This window comes from Cinclus cinclus, chromosome 3 (assembly GCF_963662255.1).
Source record: "Cinclus cinclus chromosome 3, bCinCin1.1, whole genome shotgun sequence".
NCBI classification, from domain to species: Eukaryota; Metazoa; Chordata; class Aves; order Passeriformes; family Cinclidae; genus Cinclus; species Cinclus cinclus.
Window position 1 is genome coordinate 4,829,936 of NC_085048.1, and position 25,438 is coordinate 4,855,373.

Here is a 25,438-nt window from a genome sequence, read left to right on the forward strand (position 1 = left end):
CGTTCCACCCCCTGCCATGGGCAGGGACGCCTTGCATGATCCTAGGCTGCTCTAAGCCCTGTCCAATCCGGTCTTGAACACTTCCAGGGATCCGGGGGCAGCCACAGCTGCTCTGGGAAACTTGTGCCAGGGCCTCCCCACCCTCACAGCCAAGAATTTATTCCACACATAAACGCGCGGGGCTTTTTCCTGAAATGAACAAAATACCGTCTAAGAGAACACTGGGGTGATGTGATTTCCTTCCGCTGTCCCTTTGCTCCCTCATTTGCGTCCCTTGGGGAGTTTGAAGGGTTTAATGAACGCCCAGTTCCTCCCTTCGGCGCCGGCCGGGGCCCTCCGGCCGCCAGGTGGCGCTAGCGCGGAGCGACGCCTCAGGACACGCGGGGGGGGGCGGGCTGCGCATGCGCGGAGCGGCCGGACCCGCTTTCCGGGAGGAGCAGCGGCCTCACTTCCCTTGGAAAAGCCGCCGGTCCCGCTTTTCTGGCAGAGCAGCCGGCCCCGCTTCCCCCGCCCTCGGCAGCCGTCGCCGCTGAGGGCGACCGTGCCCAGTCTCGGCCGGCCCCGCTGACGCCAGCCGCGCTCCCGTCCCCTGTCCATTCTCTCGCTTCAGGGGTTCGTCCCCGCCTCCCTTCGCCGCCAAGATGCCGCGGATTATGATTAAAGGCGGCGTGTGGCGGAACACCGAGGTAGGACTCGGCGGGGTTTGAGCCCCGGTCCCCGCAGGGCCCGGGGAGGTGGGGGGGCCCTCCCTGGTGCGCAGGCGCGGGAGGGCGGTGGGTGTCGTGGTGCGCCTGCGCGGCGCGTTCAGGGTTTGGGGTGTCCCGGGGCACGTTGGGATCTGCTGTCCCCTGTGCCGGGACATCAGGGGGCTTGGGGTCTGCAGGAGCGAGTGCAGGGAAGGGAGCGGAGCTGGGGAAGGGGCTGGAGCACCGGGATGATGAGGAGCGGCTGAGGGAGCTGGGAAAGGGGCTCAGCCTGGAGAAAAGGAGGCTCAGGGGGGACCTTGTGGCTCTGCACAACTCCCTGACAGGAGGGGACAGCCAGGGGGGTCAGGGTCTGCTCTCAGGGAATAAGGGACAGGACAAGACATGGCTTCAAACTACACCAGGAGAGGTTTATATTGGACATTAAGAATAATTTTTTTATGGGAAAGGATGATTAAGTATTGGAATATGCTGCCCAGGGAGGTAATGGAGTCACCATCCCTGGAGGTGTTTAGGGAAAGACTGGATGTGGCACTGAGTGTCATGGTCTCATTGACATGGTGGTGATCAGACATTGATTAAACTCAGTGATCTGAGAGGCCTTTTCCAACCAAAGTGATTCTATGATTCTTTGGCTCTCTGTTGCGCTGTATTCCCCTGCAGCCTGTGCCTACCTCCTTCCTGCTGCCTCAGTGGGCAAAGGTCACGTTGGTGCTTTTTTTCTCTCAGGCTGCAGGTTGGGAAGCTCAGCCATGTGTGTGTCTTGTCCTTCTGCCCAAGAGAAACTGTTCCCACTGCCACTGGAGTGGAAGCATGGGCTGGGCTGGGCTGTGCTTGGAGATGTCCCTCTCACAGACTAGAGTATGGCTTGTACTGCATAGGCAGGTTTCTTATGCTCTAGGGAAATGAGGCAGCAGGAATCTCTTGCCCTTAAAGATATTTCCCAATGTGGAAATGGCACAGACAGAGATAGAATATTTAGGATTGGAAAAGACTTAAGATCACCAAGTGTCCAGCCATCAACCCAGCACCACTACCATGTTAACCATTTAACCTGTCCTTAAGTGCCACATCCACATGTATTTTTAGCCCTTCCAGAAATGGTGACTCTACTACCACCCTGGGCAGCCTGTTCCAATGCTTTGCAAGCTACTCCATGGAAAAAAAAATTCTAATAATTTATCTAAACCCCTAGTGGAACTTCATCCTGTTTATTGTCTATGTGTGTGGGCTCTTCATCTGCAGCCCCAGGAATTCTGTACACAGAAATCATTGTTGTAAAAAAGAACAATCCCCTCCAATTTTTCCTGTCACAAGCTTTCACAACAGCAAAGTGGTCATGAAAAAGAGATCAATAACATGAGAAATCAAGGATGTCAGTTTTATTAGATGCATGTTTAAAACAAAAGGATGTACCTGGCAGTGTAAAATACAAAAAAATACAGTAAAAACTGTCACTGCATACTGGGAACACCAGGCATGTATATGGTTCCACGAAACAGTGAGGAAAAAGTAATAGACGATAAAATGTACGTTGTGTGCTTTTAAGCACTTGTGATATATCAGTGATGTGCCAGGAAGCACCTAAATTTGGGGTCAGCAGAGGACAGAAAAAATTATGCTATCTTCACCCCATTCTTAGGGTGTTTCATACTTGATAAATTTTGGTGGCTTTTGAAAAGAAAAAGAAGTGCATTAAATAGAATCACAGAATATCCTGGGTGGCAAGGGACCCACAAGGACCATTGAGTCCAGCTCCTGCACAGAACACCTCTCAAAATCCCACCCTGTGCCTGAGAGCGTTGTCCAAATGCTGCCTGAGCTCTGGCAAACTTAGGACTGTGGCCACTGCCCCGAGGAGCTGGTTCCAGTGGCTTACCAGGCTTTGTGTACCAGAGATAAAATAGGTGTGGGGGATTTTTTGTTTGTTTTGGTTTTTTGTTTGTTTTTTTTTTTTAATTAGCATTTTGATTATGCATTTAGCATTAAAAACAGGGAAAGTGAAACCGGATGGTACCAGGTCATTCATGAAATAACCGGTTACTTGCAAAAAAAAGCCTGTTAATGTCACAGCTCCTGTATGCCATAGAGCAACAAGTAAGTTCAAAAAAAAACACACAAAGCAGGATTTATTATTCATTTCAGAGCAGTAATTACATTAATTGTTGCCTGTAGCAGCTCAAGCCAGATCAAGAGCTGATCAAGCTCACAGTTAAAGCTGTTGTTCTCTGGGAGGTGTCAGTGAAGACAGTGTCAAGACTCACTGAACTGGGTACAGGAGAGGGACACCTGTGGTTGACAGGGCTGCAAGAATAGCTGTAATGCATTTAAAATGCCAATTTCTCTGAACAAACCAGAAATAATGAGCCTATCTATCTATTGGGATTGATGGATGGATTGACAGACAATTGATAGCACTTCTGGCTTTTGATCAAGCTCAGTGCACACTTTGTTGTATGTGAACATGGCTCCCAAGCTGAATCTATTACATTTTTTTATTGCAGTTTATTAAAATGTGGAAAATAGGTAATTTTATGGTATTATTTAAAACAAGGCAGCCAGAGATACTTGCCAATTCTACTTTTTATCCAATTGTGGTGTCATTACCAAACAAACACTACCTTACCTCTGCTGCTGTCCTTCAGGGAAGACATACAGAGCCTTTAAACACTAATGCATTAGAGAGCATTGCAAGTAATCATTTGGGAAATTCTGTTGGAGATACAAAGTTTTGAACAATAATAATGTGTCTTTTTAATTTAATCTTTATGGATTTAATTGGTCTTTGAAACACAAATCCTGATTTTTCTTGATATTTTTTCCATTTTATCTTCTTGAGAATAAAATGGAACAGAAGTAGTAGTGTTATGCTGTTTCCTCTGGGCTAGCCCAGAATTTACCATGGAATGGTAATTTACCATGGAATTTACCATGTTCTCCTTTGCTTAAGCTCAGACTTTCTGTTTTGCAGTCCATAACAGTATTTATTTATGTTTTTTTCAAGGATGAAATTCTGAAAGCGGCTGTTATGAAATATGGCAAAAACCAGTGGTCTCGAATTGCCTCGTTACTGCACAGGAAATCAGCAAAGCAGTGCAAAGCCAGATGGTAAGTGAGAGGTGCTGTGTCTGGGAGTATGACGTTCATAATAAGTGGAAATTTGGGAAAAATGTTACCACAGACTTAATTTAAATCCACAGAGCAACAGCAGTTTAACACTGTTTGATTTTATCATGGAAACTTCAAATTCTTATTGCTTGAAAGTAGTTGTACAAAAGTAGTCAGATGTTCTGTTTGCCAGTGACTGCAGTATTAGCAAATGCAGGTTGACTTTAAATTATAAACATTAGTTTTTCCCTTTATTTAAACATGTTTTAATGGGTGGATATTGCCAAGGAAATAAAATTGTAAGATGCTAATCTCTTCTTGCATATAATTTTCTAATTTTATGTAATGGGAGTTTGGCTTGAGAGTACATGTTTAGAAATTGCACTGTGGAAATTAATATTTCATAAAAAATAGGAGCTTTAAACTGGTGCAAATACTGATACAGTATAAATGTATTTGAGAATCAGACGTAGTTTCTCAAGTAGTTTCTCAACTGCCCATATTTAATAGAATACTTATTGTAGAGGTGACAGTACTGGCACAGTTGAGGATTAATAAGATAATTGTTGAAGGCTCCAGACCAAACAATTCTACCATTTCTCTGTCTTTGATAGTTGCAATTTTCACTTTTCTTTTTCAGGATTAATTCTGTGACTCTTTACTTTGCCAGAATAGAGATGGGAAAATGAAGAAGAGGCAGTATCTGTATGAAGAGTTCTGGATAAATTTTAAAGCTCAAATACATATGTCATGAAAACACTCTTGAAGACAAATCAATGGATAACTTTGATCTGTCATCCTTAAGTTTTTCCCTTACTACAGGTATGAATGGCTGGACCCGAGCATCAAAAAGACAGAGTGGTCTCGGGAGGAGGAGGAGAAACTGTTGCACCTTGCCAAGCTGATGCCAACCCAGTGGAGAACCATTGCCCCCATCATTGGGAGAACTGCTGCACAGTGCTTGGAACACTATGAATTTCTGCTGTGAGTTTCTGCTTACCTAGAGGAAAACCTAGCCAAGAATACCCAAAAAATCTGTGGATCTGTGGAGTTGTAGCAATGTATCGTTCCCTTCTCCCATGGTGGTAAATTAGGGTGGTTTCAGGTTGACTGAGTCCTTTTGTAGACAAATCTTTAAAGATTGTTTTCAGTCACTTGTGTCTAGCTTGAAAGAAGCTTCTGGAGCCTGGAGAGCAGCTTGGATAGAGTTAGGTGCTCCTGGTCTCCTTCTTGATCCTGCTCATTCTAGCTGAGGGTCTGTCAGGATTTATGCTTTTTGTTAGGCTGTTATGGCCTTTTTTTGACTGGCTGATCACCAGGAGTGGGTATGTGAGAAAGAAAAGAGGCACAAAACACATGTTGAAATGGCTGAATGTGCAGATACCATCTCTCTGCTACAAAGAGTTTCTTTAGGCCATGAGAAGAGAAAGAATGTGCTGTTTTCCCTTGTGAGCTTTCTTAATTCTGCTGCAATTGGTTGAGTAGAAAAAACATAATAGAAAACTTGATTTTTTAATTTTGTCAACTGCTTGAATTCTTGTTTTTATTGTTAAAGATTACCTGGGGAGATTTCTTTACTACTAGCTGTATCAGTATTGTATTTTATATAATATTTTATTGTAATACTGTGTTGGTTTCTTTCTCTTGTCTTGTTCAAGATCATGAAACTGTACCATGCTTGTGAATTGTATAGCAGATACAATGTGTTGTACAGAGTACAAGGTTATTGCTTTCTGATCAGTCTTTGGAGCCATTCAAGGGATGGTTATTATGAGTCTGGGGGAAAACAAAGAGCTGGTAGTGATGCCTGCAGTGTGGTTTTAGGGACAAAGCTGCTCAGAGAGACAATGAAGAGGAAACTGCTGATGATCCTCGGAAACTGAAACCTGGAGAAATCGATCCAAATCCAGAAACCAAACCTGCCAGGCCAGATCCCATTGACATGGACGAAGGTGAGTTAGGGGTGTGTTTACAGTTTTTGACAGAAACCTGATCTGTTTGACTTTGCTGTTTACACAGCCAGTGTACCTTGGTTTTCTTCTTTTTCTCACCACTGCCTGGTCATTAATTTACTTAAAAATCTTGTCTTATTTCTGTATCTAACCAGTCAGTTACACTTTTCCAGTTTTCCTATTCTTGGTGTGTTTTTTGCCTCTTTATCTGTCATCTTCATCTGTTAGCATGACTGGCTGTTCTCTGCTTTGACAGCTGTTCTGCTTGTTGGCATTCTGCATCTTCATCATTTTCCATCAACTTACAACTCTCAGATGAATCCATGCTGAAGTACAGAAGGACTGCCTGACTTTTTTTTTTTTTTATTCCCTTGTTATGAACTGAAAAATGAACATTGTTAAAATTCCATGAATGGACCGTTTGGTGGTTTCAAACAGTAACAGGTTCACAAAAACAGCACTCTCAGCTCTGGAAGTAAATGCAGTTAACAAGTTCTCAAGATAATACTCTCATATAAAGACGTAAATGAATTTTTACTTCCCTTAATGTGGTCAGTTTGCCTCTTTATGTAAATATTTTGATTTGCTGTTTATACTTATTGATACTATTTTCAACATTAGGCTTTTTTTCTAAAAGTCTTGATGACACAGAAAGCCTGTGGTTGATTGATTCTGCTTTTAAAGATGCTTTTCCCATCTTAATGTCACCTTTTTCCCGATTCTCATCTTCTAAGTGCAGATTCACTGCTGTATTTATCTGTACTATTGTAGATGAGCTTGAAATGCTGTCTGAGGCTCGAGCACGTCTGGCAAATACACAGGGAAAGAAGGCCAAGAGGAAAGCCAGGGAGAAGCAGCTGGAAGAAGCTCGGTAAACTTACATTTGGTTTCATATCCTGGGTCTGCTTTTCTTTACATTACACTTTAAATCATGTAGTGTTACTGTTTCTTTAGACGTCTTGCTGCTCTCCAGAAAAGACGAGAACTTCGCGCTGCTGGAATTGAGATCCAGAAGAAAAGAAAAAAGAAGAGAGGTGTGGATTACAATGCAGAAATTCCATTTGAAAAGAAGCCAGCCCCTGGTTTTTATGATACATCAGAAGAAAATTACCAGTCCCTGGATGCAGATTTCAGGAGACTTCGTCAGCAAGACCTGGATGGAGAATTAAGATCGTAAGTGTGTGGTTTAATAAGGAGGAAACAGAGTATTTGAAAAAAAAAAAAAGTAACCCATATGTATGTGTGTTAAGTCCTGGAAACGTAATGTGGGTGGGAATTGTATTTTTTGTGAGACAGATACAAAGTGCAAGTGTCATTTGCCTTTTCGTTGTTCTGTGTTTTTTTCTTTCCAAAAAGTCTAGTTCACCTCTTGTCTATGAACACCTTTTTTTCTTTCCTCTAGTTCACCATTTATCAGAATAAAGTTTCTCACACACGTTCTTGCTCTTTAAGTTGAAATGTTAATTTTTTGAGTTTTTTACTTTAGCAGTTCATTTGTTTGTATATTTAGTGTCCTTTAAGTAATAATCTTATTAAGATTGCTTATAGGAGTAGATTTGTAATATTACCTTTGATGGAGTTGTTCTTAAGGTGATGTCCTTAAATGCTTAATTTCTCCCCATCCCCCCCAGAAGTCCCCAGAAGTGTAGTTGAGAAGTTCAATGTCACTCTTGGGTACACATTTAATTGTACAGCTGCATTTCCCACTACTTCTGCCAAAACTGCTTTTTACTGAGAGAATCCAGTGCCATGTACAGTTTGGTTTATTATCTCATGTGGTGTTACTGATTTTTCTGCATGGCTCTTTGTTCAGAGGGTCAGGCAGGAGCTTCAGACTGAACTTATGATTTCACTGACTGCCTCCATTGCTGTTTGAAGGAACTGCCATTTTTATTAACGACTGAAGAGAAATGGGTTCCTACTTCCCACAAAAGAAAATGTTCATCTTCCCTCATCAGCTGCCAGAGAAAAAAAAGAACTGTTCACGTTCCCTTATTTTTATTGTCTAAAATCTTGGCCTGACATTTTTTTAATTGATCCACTGACCCTGTTGATTGTAGTTACTCAGCCTAAAAGCTAAATCTGTTGGCTAATTCCATTATTTGAAAGCATTGCACTGCGGGTTCTGCTGCAGATCACATCTAATCACCCACAAGGTGCTGTGCTCTTCCTGCAATGTTTTATTTCAGCATATCCAGCCTTGGATAAGGGTACAGCCTTTTTGCTCTTGGCTTGTTTGCTTTGTAGCTGCTCTGTGTGTTCTGAAATGATTCTGTTTTCCATCATAACAGTGAGAGGGAGGGAAGAGAGCGCAAAAAGGACAAGCAACACATGAAACGGAAAAAAGAGTCAGACTTGCCCTCAGCTATTCTGCAGACCAGTGGAGTGTCAGAATTTACCAAGAAAAGGAGTAAACTGGTGCTTCCAGCACCTCAGGTGAGGTGTTACTGATAATAAACAAGTTATAAGGCCAATACCAAGCAGTGCTTTCTGTTTTATCAGATGGATCTCATGGTTATATTGTGTCTTACCGTGCCTTGGGATTTTCTCTTTCAAAGATATCTGATACAGAACTTGAAGAAGTTGTAAAAGTCGGCCAGGCAAGCGAGATCGCACGGCAGACTGCTGAGGAATCTGGAATCACAAACTCAGCTTCCAGCACTCTTCTCTCTGAGTATAATGTAACCAACAACAGCATAGCACTAAGGACTCCCAAAACTCCAGCAGCCCAGGACAGGATCCTGCAGGTAGAGTATAAATGTACCGAATGGGTTTTAAACTTTGGAGCAGGAGTCAACTGAGTAGCAGGTGTAAGTGCCAGAGAAACACTCCTTAGATTATGTGCAGTATTGGGATTTGAAGCAATCCCAATCTTCAGGACACACTGAAGGGCATAGAAGCAGATCTGCTCCTATTTGATCAATTGTCACCGTGTTTCAAAACATTCTGATTCTTTTTCTTTTAGTGGTATGTTGTGTGAAGCTTTTTAACTATTCTCCTGGTGTCTTGCATAATTTTCCCTTCTCTTGTGTGTCCCTCAGTGTTGAAGTTGTATGACTTAATCTCCTTAAAGCAGTGTCTTTTATGTTCAGTTAACAAGTATTAATAAATTACAACAATACAAGAATATTTTCATAGCAGTTTATTGGCTTAAAACTTAGCTTAGCCAAAACCTGCCTTTGCAACCTCTGATTGCCTGGATTTTTCAGAAACTGTTAATATTGGGTAATATTTTGTTTAGTGTGTGGAAATGGATAAATTAAATCAGTACAGCTAGTGTGTAGGACAAAACAAGAGCCCAGAAATCCCACTCCAAAACGAAAAACCCAAAAACCCTCTGAGTTGACAATGAGCTGTATTTCAGCAGTTCCATGACAGGAGAAAAGAGAAAGTTCCTGACTCTGCAGATCATGATCTAAGTCTGCAGTGTTTGCAGGAATGGTCAGGCTCACGTTCAAATGGACTACTCTGACACTATAAATGTTGCAGTATTATGCATATACAGAGTTCTCTAGGTGGATTAGTGGTCTTCTGGGAATATGTTTGCTATTTGCATTAGTATAATTAGCTCATTTTCAGAGAGACTTAATTTTTCACTGTAATAAGGAAAAATGAAATTAAAAAGGGGGCTATTCATTAAAGACCAAATTGAGTCATGGACCAAAAATGTGAATAGTGACCATCTCTTTTGGAACATTTTCTTTGAAGTTCAGTTTGGATAAAGTTTATTGAATTCAATTTTCAGAGTTCAATTGTGCTCTTCCCTCTTAAAATCAGGATTCTTAGGATTACTTGAGTGTTCAGTCACTAATAAATCTTTGAGGTTTATGGAGTCTGGCAAACTGAAGGAAGCTGAAATAATAAGTAACCCACTCATTTTTGCACCTCCAGTTTATAACATATTTTACTGGGAATTGAGTTCAAATGCCTCTCAGTGGAATAGTAGGTTTCATAAATACCACTGTATGGGTGTTAAAGCTAAGTAATTTTAAATATTTTCCACAAACTGATATTCAAATAACTCTTCAGCTGTTCTTGCTGCTACAAAATCTGTTAAACGTGACTGTGAATGTCTTGGTGAAGCACTGCTTGTGTTGTTTGTTACACAGGAGGCCCAGAATCTGATGGCTCTCACAAATGTGGACACCCCCCTGAAGGGAGGTCTTAATACTCCCTTGCATGAAAGTGACTTTTCAGGGGTAACACCACAGAAACAGGTTGTTCAGACTCCAAATACTGTGCTTTCCACACCTTTCAGGTAAACAGACTCCTTTTGTGACGGGTGCTTGGATGGGCATGTGTCTGTCTGGAGGTGGGTGAATGGAGCAGATTTTAATGTGTGAAGTACTACAATGATTAGAGCTTCAAAAGAAATCTTAACTCACTTTTATTTCAAGCCCTTGTACAAATTTCTCCTTCTCTGTGTCTTTAGAAAGCTCAGCCATATCCTCTTCATCTGTGTCCATACAGTGTATGGCTCACTGGAGTTTTGATCCATAATGTGGCCTTCTGTGGTCTGGAGCAGTAAAAAATTATTCTGGAGTAATGCAGGAGTATAAATAGTAAGCTGGAGTGTCATTCTGTATGTGGATTCTGGCCTTTCCAAAGTATTACCTTGGAGTCAAAGATGTGGGAGGTCCCTTAGCCAAACCCACACTGAATTTTTGAAAAGCTGGAGTAAATATTTTATAAGCCATATATATCCAAAATAAAATATTTCTTATATTGCCAATCTAAATAATAGAGAATTGCTGGTTTAACTCTTAGAGTGAACAAATACATATCCCACAAATGTCAAATACCATACAGCTAAAACATGTTACAATTGGTACATTTTGTGTTTCAGGTTTTTCCACTTAGGTTCTAATTTTACTTGTATAATGTTTGTAGGAAAAGTGGAGAATGAAATAAAAAGGACCTTTATGTCAGCTTTTCCAAAGCAGCTTTATTTTGTTTAGAAGCTGTGTTCAAAAGCCCTGATCTTTTAATTAAAAGAGCAGCTCCAGCAATGAGTGCTTTTTTTGAAGATCTGTTGGCGTCAGTAGGGTGCAAAATGAATGTAGAATTTGACCTGGAGTGATCTAGCTGTTCATCTGGGTTATTTTATATTTTAAAAATTAGATCTACTCTAATTTTGTTGTTTGAGAGTTCTTCTGGTATTCTTTTAGCTTCTGAAGTTCAGATTTGCACATGTAAAATGTTACCTGTGGGTCAACTTGGCTTGCTTGCAGAAATGCTTTGTCAGTGGGAAAATTCAAGTCCTTAAGCAGAGGGAAAAATTAATCAATCCATGAAGTAGCCCCTTGTTCATGTAGTAGGTCATTGGGATAGAGTTGAATATTCCTTCCCAGTCCAGAGGAGAAGAAATTGGGGCCAACAAAATCTAAGACTTAATCCGTGTTGCCTAACCATAGATGCTTAGAAGCAGTTATTATAATGTAATTATTTCTTCAGTAGTCAGTGAAAGCAAAGAGGCCTTTTCAGGATGAGCCATTCAGTTGCAACATGGGGCAGCTGTTGGGCCAGATGATTTCAGAGTGAATGACTTGCCCAGGTGGTGGGGAAATCAGAGCTTGCAATTCAATCCTGATTACTGTATCCCAGAATAATGCCTGGTGACTGGATAAGCTCTTCTCTCAAAAGTAGCAGTGGGAGTTTGTGTTGGTGGAATTCCTAAAGCTTCTCTTAAAATGATGATGTGCCTAGATTTCAGCTTGACAGGCTTCAACAGTTTATTTTTAGCATCCTTGTAATTGCACTTTACCATTTCACTGCCTAAGAAAAAACTCTGGACTGAATGTACAGACTGTGTTTATGTAACTTTTCCCAACATTCAGACTTTTATGAGTAGAGCTCTATAGTAAGAAACTAATGACTAAATGCACTTCACTAGAACACCCTCTCAGGGGTCAGAGAGCTTAACTCCGCGAGGAGGACTGACTCCCAAACCTGCACTTGGCACAACTCCTGGGAGAACTCCCCTGCGGGATAAACTGAACATCAACCCAGAAGAGGGAATGGCAGATTATAGTGATCCATCCTATGTAAAACAAATGGTAAGTAGTACTTAACCAGTGGAAATCAGTGCTCTGGCAGTTTTCAGGTTTTTAGTTCTCATCTGCTGAAAAAAATTTATAATAAATGAGTGTTAATTTTTCCGCCTGTCTACAGATCTGTCCTCATACATAAAAAAATGCAATCTTTATTTAAAAGAACAGAAATCTTCCTGCTTAGAATGGCTTTCAGTGTGCTCAGTAAACACACTCTAAAAACTGTTTAAGACATAGTTAAGTTTCCATCCTATTTCTGTCTTTGAAGCTGAGCGGGAAATGCATCTTGAGCATTTTTCTTGCAATCCTACACAATCCTCAAATTCCTCGTCATCTTGGCTTCCTGGTTTACCTACAGGACCTTTTCATCAGTGTGTTGTGTTGACAACACTGAGCTAAAGGAGTTCAATTTTTGCCATTAGGAGCACTGGCGTTTGAGATGTTCAGAAATCTGAGTCCCATCCAGATTCTTTCATCACCTTTGGCAACAGATGTTTCCATTCTTGGAGATTCAGCCAGATGGACCCTGCCAATTAGACATGGTATAAAAGGGCATATGCCTAATAGGTAGCACCTTGGGAACTCCTTTTATGTGGCTGATTCTGCAGCCTCGACTGTGGCTTTGAATATCTCCCACCTGAGCTATCAACAGTTTTCTTTTTGGCCTAGCTAAGATATCCACTCCAAGTGTTTGGCACGTCCTCACAAAAATAACTCCTCAAGTTCAAAATTCCAGAGCTCCTCTTAGCTTGAAGGAGAAGGTTTATTTTATGTACTTATACTTTGGTTCTGTCTTAGCGTTTTTACAGCAAAAAGGCTTTTTACTCCTAGCAGGGAAACTGAAGCTTCAAATTCCTGATGGACTCCACTGGTTTCCAGATCTGGTGCTTTCTGGCTTTGCAGCAGACTGGGGTGACCAGGGGATAATTAGTGTGCTGTTCCTTTCTGTTAATGCAGATGCATGGAGTCAGATTGTGTTGCACTCAGAGTATTTCACTGCATTCAGGGTATGAATCCAGAAGCATCACATCTCACTGCTCTTCCCACAGGAGAGGGAGTCTCGGGAGCACCTGCGCCTGGGGCTCATGGCCCTCCCTGCTCCAAAGAATGACTTTGAGATTGTTCTACCTGAAAATGCAGAGAAGGAACTTGAAGAACATGAAGTAGATGAAACCTTTGTAGAAGATGCTGCTGATATAGAAGCCCGCAAGCAGGTCAGTGTGTGAGATGTGGATGGTGCCTTTTGTGTAAAATAAAATATGTTCCTTGTATGGTTCCCATCATTTCACACCTGTTAAATGGAAGAGATACAGCTTCTTCTACAGGATAGCAAAGTAAAATGTACCTGTTTTCTTTGCTGCTGTCAGAGTATACACACGCAGTGGCCAAATCAGTTTTCTCTCTAAACCATTTTCTTAATTTCTTAATGTTATGTGTCATACCATTTTCTGCCATGAAATCCCTAAGAGTGCCTGTCTTTGACCTCCTGTGTTTGTCCCTCAGAAGAAAAAATTTATTTAAAAGCTTTTTTTCTACAGTGGCACATGCTTGATTTTAAGCACATAAAAACTGTGCTATTTTTTTTTTTTTCAATTTCAGGTTATTCTCTCAAGGTTAAAAGTTGCTGTTTGTGAAAGGTTTAACAGGTGTATACAAACTCAGGCAGGCTGGTAGCACACAGATAAAAATCTGTCATGCAGGGAACTGGTACCCTTGGCCAGTACCAGGGGATTACTCAGACAGCCAGGACGTGAATGGGTCCCTGTTGTTTTGGTTTGGTTTAGAATCAAGGAAGGCTGGATGAAGTACAAGCCTAAATTCTGCCAGTTAAATGGCTATACTGGTCAGTAACCAGACACACGTTAAATCTTTCTAAAAACAGTCCATTTTCTGGGTATTGCTTAGCCTAAATTTTGTGTTGCAAATCTCTTTTTGTTATATGCCTTATATAAATACAAATAATTTTTATAAAAATAAATGGGATTTTTAAGTCCAGAGAAGTTTTTGACAAAGACTGTGCTTTTAAAAGTGAACAAAATATTTTTAAAAATCCTGTGTTTTGATATCTTTAAATGGGATAAGTATTCCCCAGAATTTGATTCCTAGTGTGTTCTGTTTGGGGAGGAACATGTTTTCTACATGTGTATGTATGTCTTGTGCATACATACCCTAATAAAAAGTCTGAGTAAATACAAGTAATGTATGTGTTTAGAATAGAGGAAAGAATCTGAGCTGTACCATCACACAAGAGAAGAGCATCTTGCCTTCAGGTGAAGATGTGACAATGCTGGAATTCCTGGTGGATTTAACGTCTGAAGAATTAGAGCAGTTGTCACACATGGAGAAATGTGTAAAGAATGAAATCTTGCTGGAGTTTAGATTGAAGGAGAATTTGATGCCTGGAAAAGACTTTTGAAGATCTCTTCTCTCTTGGAGTTAGTCTGCTGTGCTCTTCCCATTCATTTTAGAGGCAACAAATTATGTTGTCATCACATTATTTAGCTCTGGCTTAGCAGCATTAAGTCTGTATACTGCAAGGAATCTTTACTGCAATAATCAATTAGTTTTTATATCACACACATTCCTAGGCAGCATCTGATTGTGTCACAATGCCTGGAGTAACACTTGGCTTGTTTGTTTAGGCGCTCCGAGAAGCAGAGCGTGCCAAGGAACTGAAGAGAATGCACAAAGCTGTGCAGAAGAATCTACCACGGCCCTCAGAAGTAAGTGGAAACAAAATTCACTCTTAAAGACCAAAACTTAAAAGTAAAGTCTTTAATCATTATAGGAGGAAATACGGTCTAAGGAGATCATGAGAGAGTGAAATCTTTATTTGACTATGCCGATTTACAGGAAACTTCCCCAGCACAGTTGTCATGAGGTATTTCATCTGCAGAGGTGTTGAGATTACTGCTTATGTCTTACCACAAGGGATTTTGGCACCTGCTGTGTGGGGCTTAGCTGATACATAAAATTCATACTTGAGTGGAGATACATGAATTTAATGTTATCTTTGGTGTTTATGATTTTTACTAATTTTTTTATTTTTTTTATTCCTGGGTAGGTTAATGAAACAATACTGAGACCCTTAAATGTGGAACCTCCTCTAACAGACTTGCAGAAGAGTGAAGAACTCATAAAGAAAGAGATGATTACTATGCTTCATTTTGATCTTTTACACCATCCATTTGGAGAACAGTTTACTGGCAAGAAAGGGAAAGGCCCAGGATTTGGAAGCAACAATGCAGAGCACATGGCTTACTTGGAACAAAATCCTTATGAGAAGTTCTCCAAAGAGGATCTCAAGAAGGTGAGAATTGTGTGGCCTAGGAGACCTCCTTAGGGCACAGTTCTGTAATATTGGGAAAAAAAACTGCCCAGAATTCAGCTGAGAAGTCTCCAGTGGGCTGAGTGAAGAGTTGTAACCACAGAGATGTTGAGGTTGGAAAAGACCTCTAAGACAATCAGGTTTGATTGTTAACCCAGCACTGCCAAGCATTAAGTAAGGATAAGTTAATAAGTAAGGATGATTAAAGTGCACACGCTCTCTGCACTTTCAGCAGAATGATGAGGATGCTCTGTTTGCCCATAGACATTGTCACTGAGATAAAAATTTGAATGTGTTGTGGTTGCTTATAATTTTAAATAAGGGTAAGAGCAATAATACCCCAACAGTTACCAAATTCTACTTTGCTGTTTCTGTGAATTGCTGTTAAATCATTGAGGCATTAGCCAGGTGTGATACCCACCTTCTGCTGCCTCTGAATTTGATTAATCCAGAATTACGAAGCATTTTCTTCCAAGCAGTGCAGACCAAGTAGGACAGTGGCAGTCAGCTTGTACCTTGGAGCAGCAAATCGAGTTGTTTATGCTTGTCAAGCTCGATCCAGGCAAACTGTGCTGGTGCAGAGCCTGCTGGGCTGTGGCAGCTGATCTTACAGCCCTACCTGGTCCAGAAGTGCTGAACAGGCAGATTGGGCCATGGCTGGCTGCAGTGAGTGGGCGGCCTGGGCACTGTGTCCTATTTTGCATTGTAATCCCAAGTTAAACAGCAGCTCTGGACCAGGCTTCCAGTTCAGGGTGTTCATTTATTTAAACAGCTACAGATGTTGCCTTTTTCTGCCAAGTGACAGATAGGCAATTCTGTGGTTTAGCTCTTTTCAAAGAGCTTCACCTGTGAAGCTGTGCCAGTAGCCTTTGACCAAATGCCTACAGGAATAAAAATGAGTGAAAAGAACAAAATCATACATGCCACCAAGTTGTCTGTCTCTATAGACTTGTCCTCTGACAATACCTGTTGTATCTCCACGTAAATCCCCTACTCCTTTAATGTAACTCTGAAGATACACAAACAGATTTTAAATCCTTGACCATATCTGAGCAATGAATGTAGAGCCTGAAGGGAGAAACACTGAACAGTATGTACTTCCAATTTGCTGTTAAATGAAAAATTATACTTCAAGATCTCTTACCAGGAGACGTTAAAGATGGAAAATACAGTTAGATCATGAATTTCACTGCCCTGCCAGTGTCAGATTGTTCCCTTAGGAATGTTCTCCAAGTGCTTTCTCTGGTTGTTTTGAAGTGCAGCAAGAATCAGTTTGCTATCACTTCCCTTAGAGACTATTACACGGTCCACTAGTTTTTGTCTGGAAATTTTTCTTCAAAGTCTCTGGAAGTTTTGTCTCCTAACTGATGGGCATGTTTTTTTTTGGGTTTTTTTTTTTTTTTTTGCATCCCTGCTCCTGCTTGCTCTCATAACATCCAGCACAATATTCCCTCTTTATCTAAAAAATTTTCCTACATCAGTGATCTCATCTGGAGCTTGTTTATTTTGCTTTACTTCGTTTTTTTTTTTAGAACATCTTCAACCTGAAACTCTTTCATAAAATACTCCTTTCTTTTCCTGATGTGCAGTTCTCTTTTGGGAAGGATTAGCAGTGGTGCTGGGCATGGTGTGCTGAGCTCCTGGAGCTGGGAAACGCTTCTGGTGCCACAAGTAAATATACCCTGAAGTAGTTCCTCACAGTGTACTAATCTTGGCTAATTTAAATGTGTAACATTTAGCTTTGTCAGGTATGGTTGTGTTACTCCTATTTTATCTGTCTTGACCATCAGGAACAAGTAATTAATTTTCCTTTCCCCAGTATCTGAGGAATCATCTAATGTGGTGGTACCTGAATTTCTACCTGGTCAGTGTGCAGTTACAAAACATAACATCTGCTTGCAATAAGATACTTGCTGCTGATAGGGAAATTTGTGCTGCACCTGTAAATGCTGTTGAAATAGAGGACATGGACATGCTCTTATAATCAATGAAATCTAGATTGGCAAAGATATTCTAGATTTGTAGTTATTAATAAAATCAGAAGGACGTGGATACCTGTGTAGTTTTGTGGGCCAGGCTCTTTGTCGGAAATATTAAGAATTGTGAGACCAACAAGAATCTTTTCAGTCCATTGCAAACTTTGTAAGCTAAACTGGAAGCAGCAGAGTGCTCCTATCTCGCCAGTTCTTCAGCCACAGAATGTGTTAGTTACAGTTAGAGTTGTATTTCCTGCAGTGGAGCTTACACAGCTCACTTGGGAATGCTTACACTTGACTTTCCAGGTTGTGTGGAGAAAGGCAAGCAAAAGGAAATGAAAAGTGATTTTTGTTTCATAGGACAGCTGCTTCTGTCTGTACCTCAAGGTCCCTGCTTTTTCTCTTGTGCAGCAAGATGAAGTATCTCACTGTGCCACAGCTTTCATTAGCTGCACCAGGGTGATGTCAGGTTTGGCCAAATTATATAAAATGAGGGATAGTTGTGCTGTGAGGAGCCTTCTAACCTGGGTTTCATATGTAATCCACAGCATCTGTGTTCGATTTAATAGTTAGCTTAAGCTGATGGTGAGCTTTGAGTATGAAAAGAAAAGCTGCCCCCATGAATTGCACACTGAAGGTTTGAAAAAAAGAGAAATTTCCTTGTGTCCTGTGTATTGTAACTGCAATTTCTGTCATCCTTTCCAACAGGCACAGGATCTGCTGGCACAAGAGATGGAGGTGGTAAAGCAAGGAATGGGGCATGGAGAGCTGTCAAGTGAAGCTTATAACCAGGTGTGGGAAGAATGTTACAGCCAAGTGTTGTACCTGCCTGGACAGAGCCGCTACACAAGGGCTAACTTAGCCAGCAAAAAAGACAGAATAGAGTCACTTGAAAAGAGACTCGAGGTCAGTGTCACTTTTTTCTGCCCTTTTGCACCTACTTCTTTTTTTAGCTTCCTTGTGTATTTTTTGGTGGGTTGTTTGTTTGTTTGTTTGTTGTTGTTGTTTTTTCTCTGTAGGAGCTCATTCAGGGCTTTTGAAGGGATTAATTTGAAAAGGTTGGTTGGTGAGGAATCTTCCTAGGGAGTTCATAGACGTTCTTGAGGTGTTTAAATCACCTTCTCTCATCTTCGCCCTTAAAATATCCCTGCACAGAGTATTCCCACACAAAGTTTCTCTCTGCACTATTAGCTGTAACACAGTTCATCCACTTCATTCTCTACTGGATAGAGGGTCAGGTTTTGCTGTCTCTTAATTATGTGTGGATTTTTTTATGTTTTCCCAATCTCTGCTGAGAGTGGATCAGATCTTTCTCGGTTTGCACTTGATTGTGGCCAGTATGAGGAGAAGCCTCAGAGAAAGATGCTTTAAAAAACCATCTCTGTCCCAGTGTTCCTCTCAGGTTCTCTTTCCAACTTAACACTTGGTTTCTGACTGACAGTTACATACATGAGGGTTAGATAGAAAGTTAGATCTGAATTCTTGCCAGGCTAGCATCTTTTTCCCTCCAAAAAAGAGAACAATGGATGTTTGTGATCCCATTTCACTTTCTTTATCAGACCCTTTGACACTGATTTCCCTTGCCTAGTCCTCTCTAGGTTTTCACCCAAACACTGCATACAAAAAAAAAAAAAAAGACAGTGTTCATGATAACAAGTAAACTGGTCTGAAACAGTTTCTTCCCACAGAACATTTTTGTTCTGACTTTGATTAAGCTGTTAAATGTTTTCAAAAAAATACCATCTTAGCCTAAAAGTCTCACTAAATTATGCAGGTGTCTTATTAATTTTTTCCCATGGTAGAAGGAAACTTTTCAAAAAAGGTTTTTCTGTATTTAACATCAACATAGCTACTGTTGCTAGAAGTTAACCTCCCCAAAAAGCTGCTACCCCAGAACTAATGAGAGAGGCCAGAAAGGCTGAATTTTCACTTGATTCATACGCACGAAATACAACGGGAGTGTGTCTTTTGTAAAGTGTGTCAGTCAAGAGCGTTGTCCAGGTGCAGATCCCGCAGTTGTTGGAGCCCGGCTCCGGGCCAGGAGCGGTTCCCCTGCGCGTAGCCTGCTAGTAGGGGTTTAGTGTGAACTCCAGAGCCCCTGTCGTGCTGCCGCTCACCCAGCAGAGAGCACCATTGCCCTGCCAGCGCTGCCTGACAGCTTCTCACTTACTCTGCGTTCCCAAAGCCGCGTGGGAGCTCAGCAGCAGCCTGGCCGTGCATGGCAGCGGGGCCGGGCGGGCAGCGTGCCAGCAGTCGGAGGCCTGCACCTAATTTGTGTACAAATGCTCTTGAAATTTAAATATCTTAGGTCCAAAACGACATTAGAAGGGCATTATTAAAGTTGCAAAGTCAAACAGTCCAAGTCAGGGAATGCATGAACAGCTTTAATTTGCCTATGCATATGCTTTTTGAGACAGTCTTTAATTTCATGATTGCAGCCTACTTTTTCCACAGACTCATTTACTGCACAGGGTGGATAGTAGTTGCTTAATGAGTAGCTCTTGAATATTTTGTTTTCTCTTAATTGTTTGGTGTGTGGCCCTGTGCCTTTATCCTGTGCACTGTTTGTGCAGTCTAAATTGGTTACTTCTGTGTGGGCTTTCTTGTGCTGTTGATTTCTCTCCTTCCCAGTATTTAAATGAATAGTTGGTGGTGGAATGCTTATTAAGGATACTAAAGCAAAGTAAGGTCAGGTTTATCATTTATCAAACTAGTGTATGTTTGTTCTAAATGGTCTTTGTTCTGCAGTCACAAGACAGTCACCCAGGAAGCAAAATATAAGTCAGAGGTCTTGCAAAAAAAAAAAAAAAGGTGGGGGGGTGTTTATTTGCATGGGACTCTGTGAAAGACACTTAACAAAATCCTGTTAGCTGTGTCCCATCAGGCTAAGGGAAGTGATCCTTGCCCCTCTGCTTAGCCCTGCTGAGGCACATCTGGAGTGCTGTGGACAGTTCTGGGCTCCTCAGGACAAGAGAGACCTGGAGCTCCTGGAGCGTGTCCAGTGCTGGGTGACAGAGATGATGAAGGGACTGGAGCATCTCCCTGCCCAGGAAAGGCTGAGGGAGCTGGGGCTGTTCAGCCTGGAGAGAAGATAACAGGTTGTCCAGAGAGGGTCTGGAGTCTCCTCAGTGGAGATATTCCAGAAATGTCTGGATACAATCCTGTGCCCTGTGCTCTGGGATGGCTCTGCTGGAGCAGGGAGGAGGGACCAGATGAGCCACTGTGGTCCCTTCCAACCTGACCCATTTTGTGTCTGTTATCAGAGACTGCAGTTGTGAGACTAGCTAATGTAGCTCCATCCCCTGGGAGCCCAGAGTGCTGCTCGATGAAACTGATGGTTTGGTGCAATTGCACATACAATCCTACTCTCCCATTTTTCTCTGTTCCAAAATACCATCCCCCAGTTCAGGCAGGCACTGGGGCCAGCTGATCTCTGTGCCTGCAGGTTCAGTTAGCACTCCTTCCAGCTCAGTGTTGTTGAGTGCAGGTGGACTCTGCAAAGTTAAATTTGACCTGAAAACACTCTCCCAAGTGTGCACAAAATGCAGTTTAGTGCAGCTCTGTGGCCTGACCCAAGAAGACCCTTCCTAAAAGGAAGATATACAGGTGTTTAAGCATAGGTCACCTGCTGAATCGTTTTTTAAACATTAAATAAAAAGCGTACCAGGACAAATGAATATGCAATAAAAAAGTACAGATTTTTTTTCCCTACCCCATTCTCAGCAATGACAAAACCCACCTTCATTTTAGTGTTTTTCCAAGGAAAATTGTCTGAAAGCAATATCAGTTGAAATAGATATTTTAATGGGAAGTATCAGACAACCTTAATGAAAAGCAGGGATATTACCTCAGCTTTCAGTACCTCAAGACACTTGCTTGTACTCTTAGCTTTCTTTGAGAAAAGAGTAGAAACTGTAAAACAGTTTGCCAGCAACAGCAACTGATGGTCAGGGGCTGCTTCTTTCTCTTTATTGTTAGGGGAAAAAAGCACGAGAACATAGTGATATTTGGCACAGCTGCACATGGGGAAGTCACTGTCTATACTTCCATATGGGACTGCTGACACCCTGCAGATTCTGTGCAAAAACCCCAGGATATTTCTGGGTCTGTCTTCGTCGCTCAGAGATTCCTGGCTGGATTGACGGCGTGGACACACACTCATCTTCTTCTAATTGTCCTGTTCTCACTGCCTGAGTGGTTTAGTCATGGCAGCTTATATTGACATGACATTTATCTTTCTCAAATGGATGCTGATATCACAAACAGATTTGTGCTGTTACTGATGAACTTAACGAGGCAAAGTGGAGCCGTTGTGGCGAGCTTCTGTTTGACTGTGTGTCCTGTCCAGGCATCATCAGTAATGCACAGCTCATCAGTAGTTCTGATGTTGGAGTGTATTGCTGTGCATTAATAATACTTCTCCTCGCTTTGTTTTGAGGGTTTTGGACCCCTTGAATGTGTTACTTAATGTGGGTTAAGAGTGTTAGAGGATTAGTATGTGAACTTTACTGCATTACAGATGGGGAGTTTCAGGTCTATGCAAGTGAATCCCTGTGACCTCAGTATGTGTCTCTGGTACACCTGAGATTTGTGGAATTTTCTGATCTTTCCAATAGCTTCTAGAAATCCAGAGTATTTTTCAAGGCTAGGCTACACAGCAGAGCAAGTGATTTCAAAAATTGAAGTTTTCTGATGCTTGCAGTTGCATTGAGTAACTGCTTCAGTTCTCTGCAATACCTTTTGCTCCCTTCTCTTCCAAACAACAAATTTATAAAGAAAAGCATTCCTACTAACATATGTTAAACTGGGAACGTTACAAGATGAAATGAGATAGTAAAAGCATCTATTTAACAGCCTAGTTGCTTCCTTTGTAGTTCACAACATAGAAACTTCCTGCCATCTTTACTTTTCCTTTGAAGAGAGTTAATAAAGTTGGCTTGCAGAACACGAATACTTTTATTAAAATTGTGGTAGTTAACATTATCATTTCAGTTGATTACTAAATTATAAACTCTGTTGGAAGCCTTCAGGAGGAAAGTTCAAGGTACACTGTATATGCAAAGTATAGTAAATTATCTATTCTTTGCAGTATCCAAGATACATCGCAGTGATGATTTACCAAAGTGTTGATGTTTGCTTTTAACTGCAGCCCAAGTCCTCTGAATTAATTCAGATTAAAAACAACTTGCTTAGCTGGAGTTTTATAGGTAACGACGTACACTCTGCTGCAGGGTGCATCACTTAGTTTATTGGAGATTGTCTTTTAATTTCTCTCTAGTTTATGTGCTGGGGTTTGCAGTTTCTTTTTCATTTTCAGGTGTGCTGGTACTCAGAAAGCACCTGGAGAAAATAAGAGATTTTATAGGACTAGGAACAGAGAAATAACTCGCAAAACTAAAATACGGTGAAAATCCTGAGTAGCTTTGCTTTTATGGTCACGTGTTTTATTTTGTGCTAATGTCTTGCACTTATGGAATACACTTCTTTTAATAAGGTCTGTTGGGAATGTAGTTGGCGCCAGAGGATCACAGCAGAGAAGTGTCAGGGTCTTCCTTGTCAGATTGTTCAGAATCTGGTAACTTTGCTTGCTTAGGAATAAAGTTCAGCATTGACAAAGCTCTCATTGCAAAGGCCTCCCTCACTGTTCAGAACTGACTGCTGCAGGATCATCATTGAGCTTCTGCTGTATTGGGAGGGAGCCAGGCTCTTTGCCAGCTCCTTTATTGCCTGAGCTTTCACAACTTTGTGAGCCTCTGGAAGAGGCCAGTGCAGGCACTCTGGCTGTGCAGGGGTAGTGTTTGGAGGTAATTGCACTGTGCTGACTGCCCTGTGACCTCATCAGACACAGCAGTAAAAACAGTGTTTGCTTGTGGTTAATCAAAGCTCTTGGCCTCTGGTAGGTGTTGCTATCTGTGATCTTAATGCAAGGTTTTTCTTTCCCAATGAGTGGTAGAGAGTTTCCAAAAAGTTTAGTAAAAATAAATTACTCTTTTTTCATCATAAACTGCTCTCTTCTAGACATGTTTCTGCTGTGATTGAAGTAGGATCCTTGAATCATTAAATATGGAAAACACCTCTAAGATCATCAAGTCCAGGTCGTCAACCGTATACCACCATCTTGTTCACCTCTAAACCATGTCCTCCAGTGCCATATCCACACATTTTTAAACAGTTATAGGGATGGTGACTTCACCACTCCCATGTGCAGCCTGTTCCAATGCTTGGCAATCCTTTCCAAAACAAAATTTTTTTCCTAATATCCAGTGTAAACCATCCCTGAAGCAATTTGAAGCCATTTCCTCTCATCCTGTCATGACACACATCTCAGTACAACCTCCTTTCTTTGTAGGGAGCATATATGGGTATCACTCATAAAACTGCAGGTCTTAGAAGTAGTTCCCAGATAAAAATCCTCAAAGTGGACTTCAGTGTTGTGGCTGAAGATCTGCAATGACTGCTGACTTACACAGTAACTTTTCTTGGTTATTCTAGTTACAGGTGGTTGGATGCTGTGAACCCCTGTAGGAACACTTGCTTTTCATGTACCCTGCATTGTCTTTACTCAACAGTCATACTGACTCATGGTGTTTTGAAGACAAGTCATTGTAATTTCTGGAACATACTTCAGGGGGAGCATGTTCTTGGGTCATTGGATTTGGCTGTGAGTAGAGAGAATAGTTCTGCAGATATCAGTAAGTCATAATGGTACACGGTCTACGTGACAAAGTACAACATAGGAGTTTATCTGGGGCTCCCCTATTAAACTGGGAAAAGGCAGCTTAATATTGCTATGCAAGCTCTGAACCTCTGGTCTAGTTTTAGTTGGGAAGTTGCAGTTGCTTACCAGCAATGGCTTAAATAGAGGATTTTTTTTAAGTGACTCTTTCCATAAAAAACTTTGTGTGATCCCAGTCAATTAAGAATTAATTTCTGGTTTTCATGTCTTAACAGCTACAAGCTCAGTCCCTCTTTGACTGCTCTGATCCTATTCAGCACCTTTACTTCATTATCCTCACTCTCCCTTGCACATTAAGTAAAGCACCTTACTGGAGCTGAGGTGTTCAAGGCCAGGTTGGGCTTGGACTTGGAACTATGTGGTCTAGTGAAAGGTGTTTCTGCCCTGGAAATGGCTGGAGGGCTGGAATGATGTGATCTTTCAGGTCCCTTCCAACCCAACCCAACCCACCCATTTTCTGATTCTGTGGTCTTTAGTGTGACAGCAGAAATGTGAAATTGCGTCAAGCCCATGGAGTGGTTTTGGTGGATGAGCTGAGTTAATGTTTAATAGATTGAGGCCAGGTTGTTCTACACTGGACATGGCAGTTTTGATTTGATGCTAATTCCAAGCCTCAGTTTCCAGCAGAGTTGACTTACCTTTTACTAACTTGGGGGTAACTCAAGCAGGGCTCTACAGAGAGTTTTGCCTGGTCAAACTCTAGATAGAGTTGTGTTTCAAGCAGTGTTTCAAGCCAAAAATGGAGAATTGTGTCCAAGAACTTGGAACTGAAAAATCATTTTCAAGTAGAGAAATTAATGACTTTTTTAAGAAACCTGCTATTGTTGAGTGCACCATGGCAGATGACCCCAGCATGGCCAGAGGATTCTGTACTGTGGGGGTCCTTGTTGTCCCTGGAGTGGTTGGAAATGCCTGGAGCACAAGCTGCTGTCGAGCTGAGCGCTCTCGCCCCAGACTCTGCAGCTGAGCCAGCATGAGCCTAGTTCACAAACCTGCCATTCCAATTAAACCAGTCCATCTCCTGCCAGCAGAACTGAATTTGGGAGGGCCACGTGTGGGTGTGAGTTGAGGAAGGAAGTTACAGTAACATTTAGAGTAGTCCTATGTATGTTCCAGGAGTACTCTGCTCAGCCGGCGTAGCTGAAGCTGGCAGAGGATTTCTGTGCACAAGCGAGGCAGCTTTGCGATGATGTTGATTCTCCAAGGTCACAGAACAGGTTGGTTTAATTTGACTGTAGCTCTGCTCTGAACATGCAGCAGTTTTTCTTCCATGTTTGTTTAATCCATCCAGCATGATTAGGAAGATCAATTAAAAGACAAGAGATCTTAATGCTGTTCAGGGATTACCAGAAGCTCCACATGAAGGGGAAGGAAAACAAACCACTCAGTACTGTGAAAAAGCCCTTGGAACTGAGGAGGGACATCCTCAGTAGACCTGGTGAGATGGGAATTCTGAAAATGCAATTTTTAAGGCAGTTGAGCTCTTCCTTCCTCAGGCTCAATTTTCTTATTATTCCCAGTGGATGTTTGTTCTCATAAGGAGTCCTTCCCTGTCCTCTGTTGTCCTTAGTTAAACCTTACAAC

General features: G+C 41.6%; 1 protein-coding gene across 1 annotated transcript in view; it reads left to right on the top strand.

Annotated features, from left to right (window-relative positions):
• Positions 1-479: 479 nt before the first annotated feature.
• The window catches only part of CDC5L (cell division cycle 5 like), a 30,552-nt gene continuing 5,593 nt past the window's right edge, over positions 480-25,438 (top strand). Inside the window, exons 1-14 of the mRNA XM_062489624.1 lie at positions 480-686; positions 3,709-3,812; positions 4,635-4,796; positions 5,637-5,764; positions 6,536-6,635; positions 6,719-6,937; positions 8,056-8,200; positions 8,323-8,511; positions 9,874-10,022; positions 11,658-11,820; positions 12,864-13,028; positions 14,457-14,537; positions 14,879-15,124; positions 17,827-18,024. Coding sequence (XP_062345608.1) covers positions 642-686; positions 3,709-3,812; positions 4,635-4,796; positions 5,637-5,764; positions 6,536-6,635; positions 6,719-6,937; positions 8,056-8,200; positions 8,323-8,511; positions 9,874-10,022; positions 11,658-11,820; positions 12,864-13,028; positions 14,457-14,537; positions 14,879-15,124; positions 17,827-18,024 — 2,094 coding nt within the window. The 5' untranslated portion in view covers positions 480-641. The remainder of the gene's footprint in view (positions 687-3,708; positions 3,813-4,634; positions 4,797-5,636; positions 5,765-6,535; positions 6,636-6,718; positions 6,938-8,055; positions 8,201-8,322; positions 8,512-9,873; positions 10,023-11,657; positions 11,821-12,863; positions 13,029-14,456; positions 14,538-14,878; positions 15,125-17,826; positions 18,025-25,438) is intronic.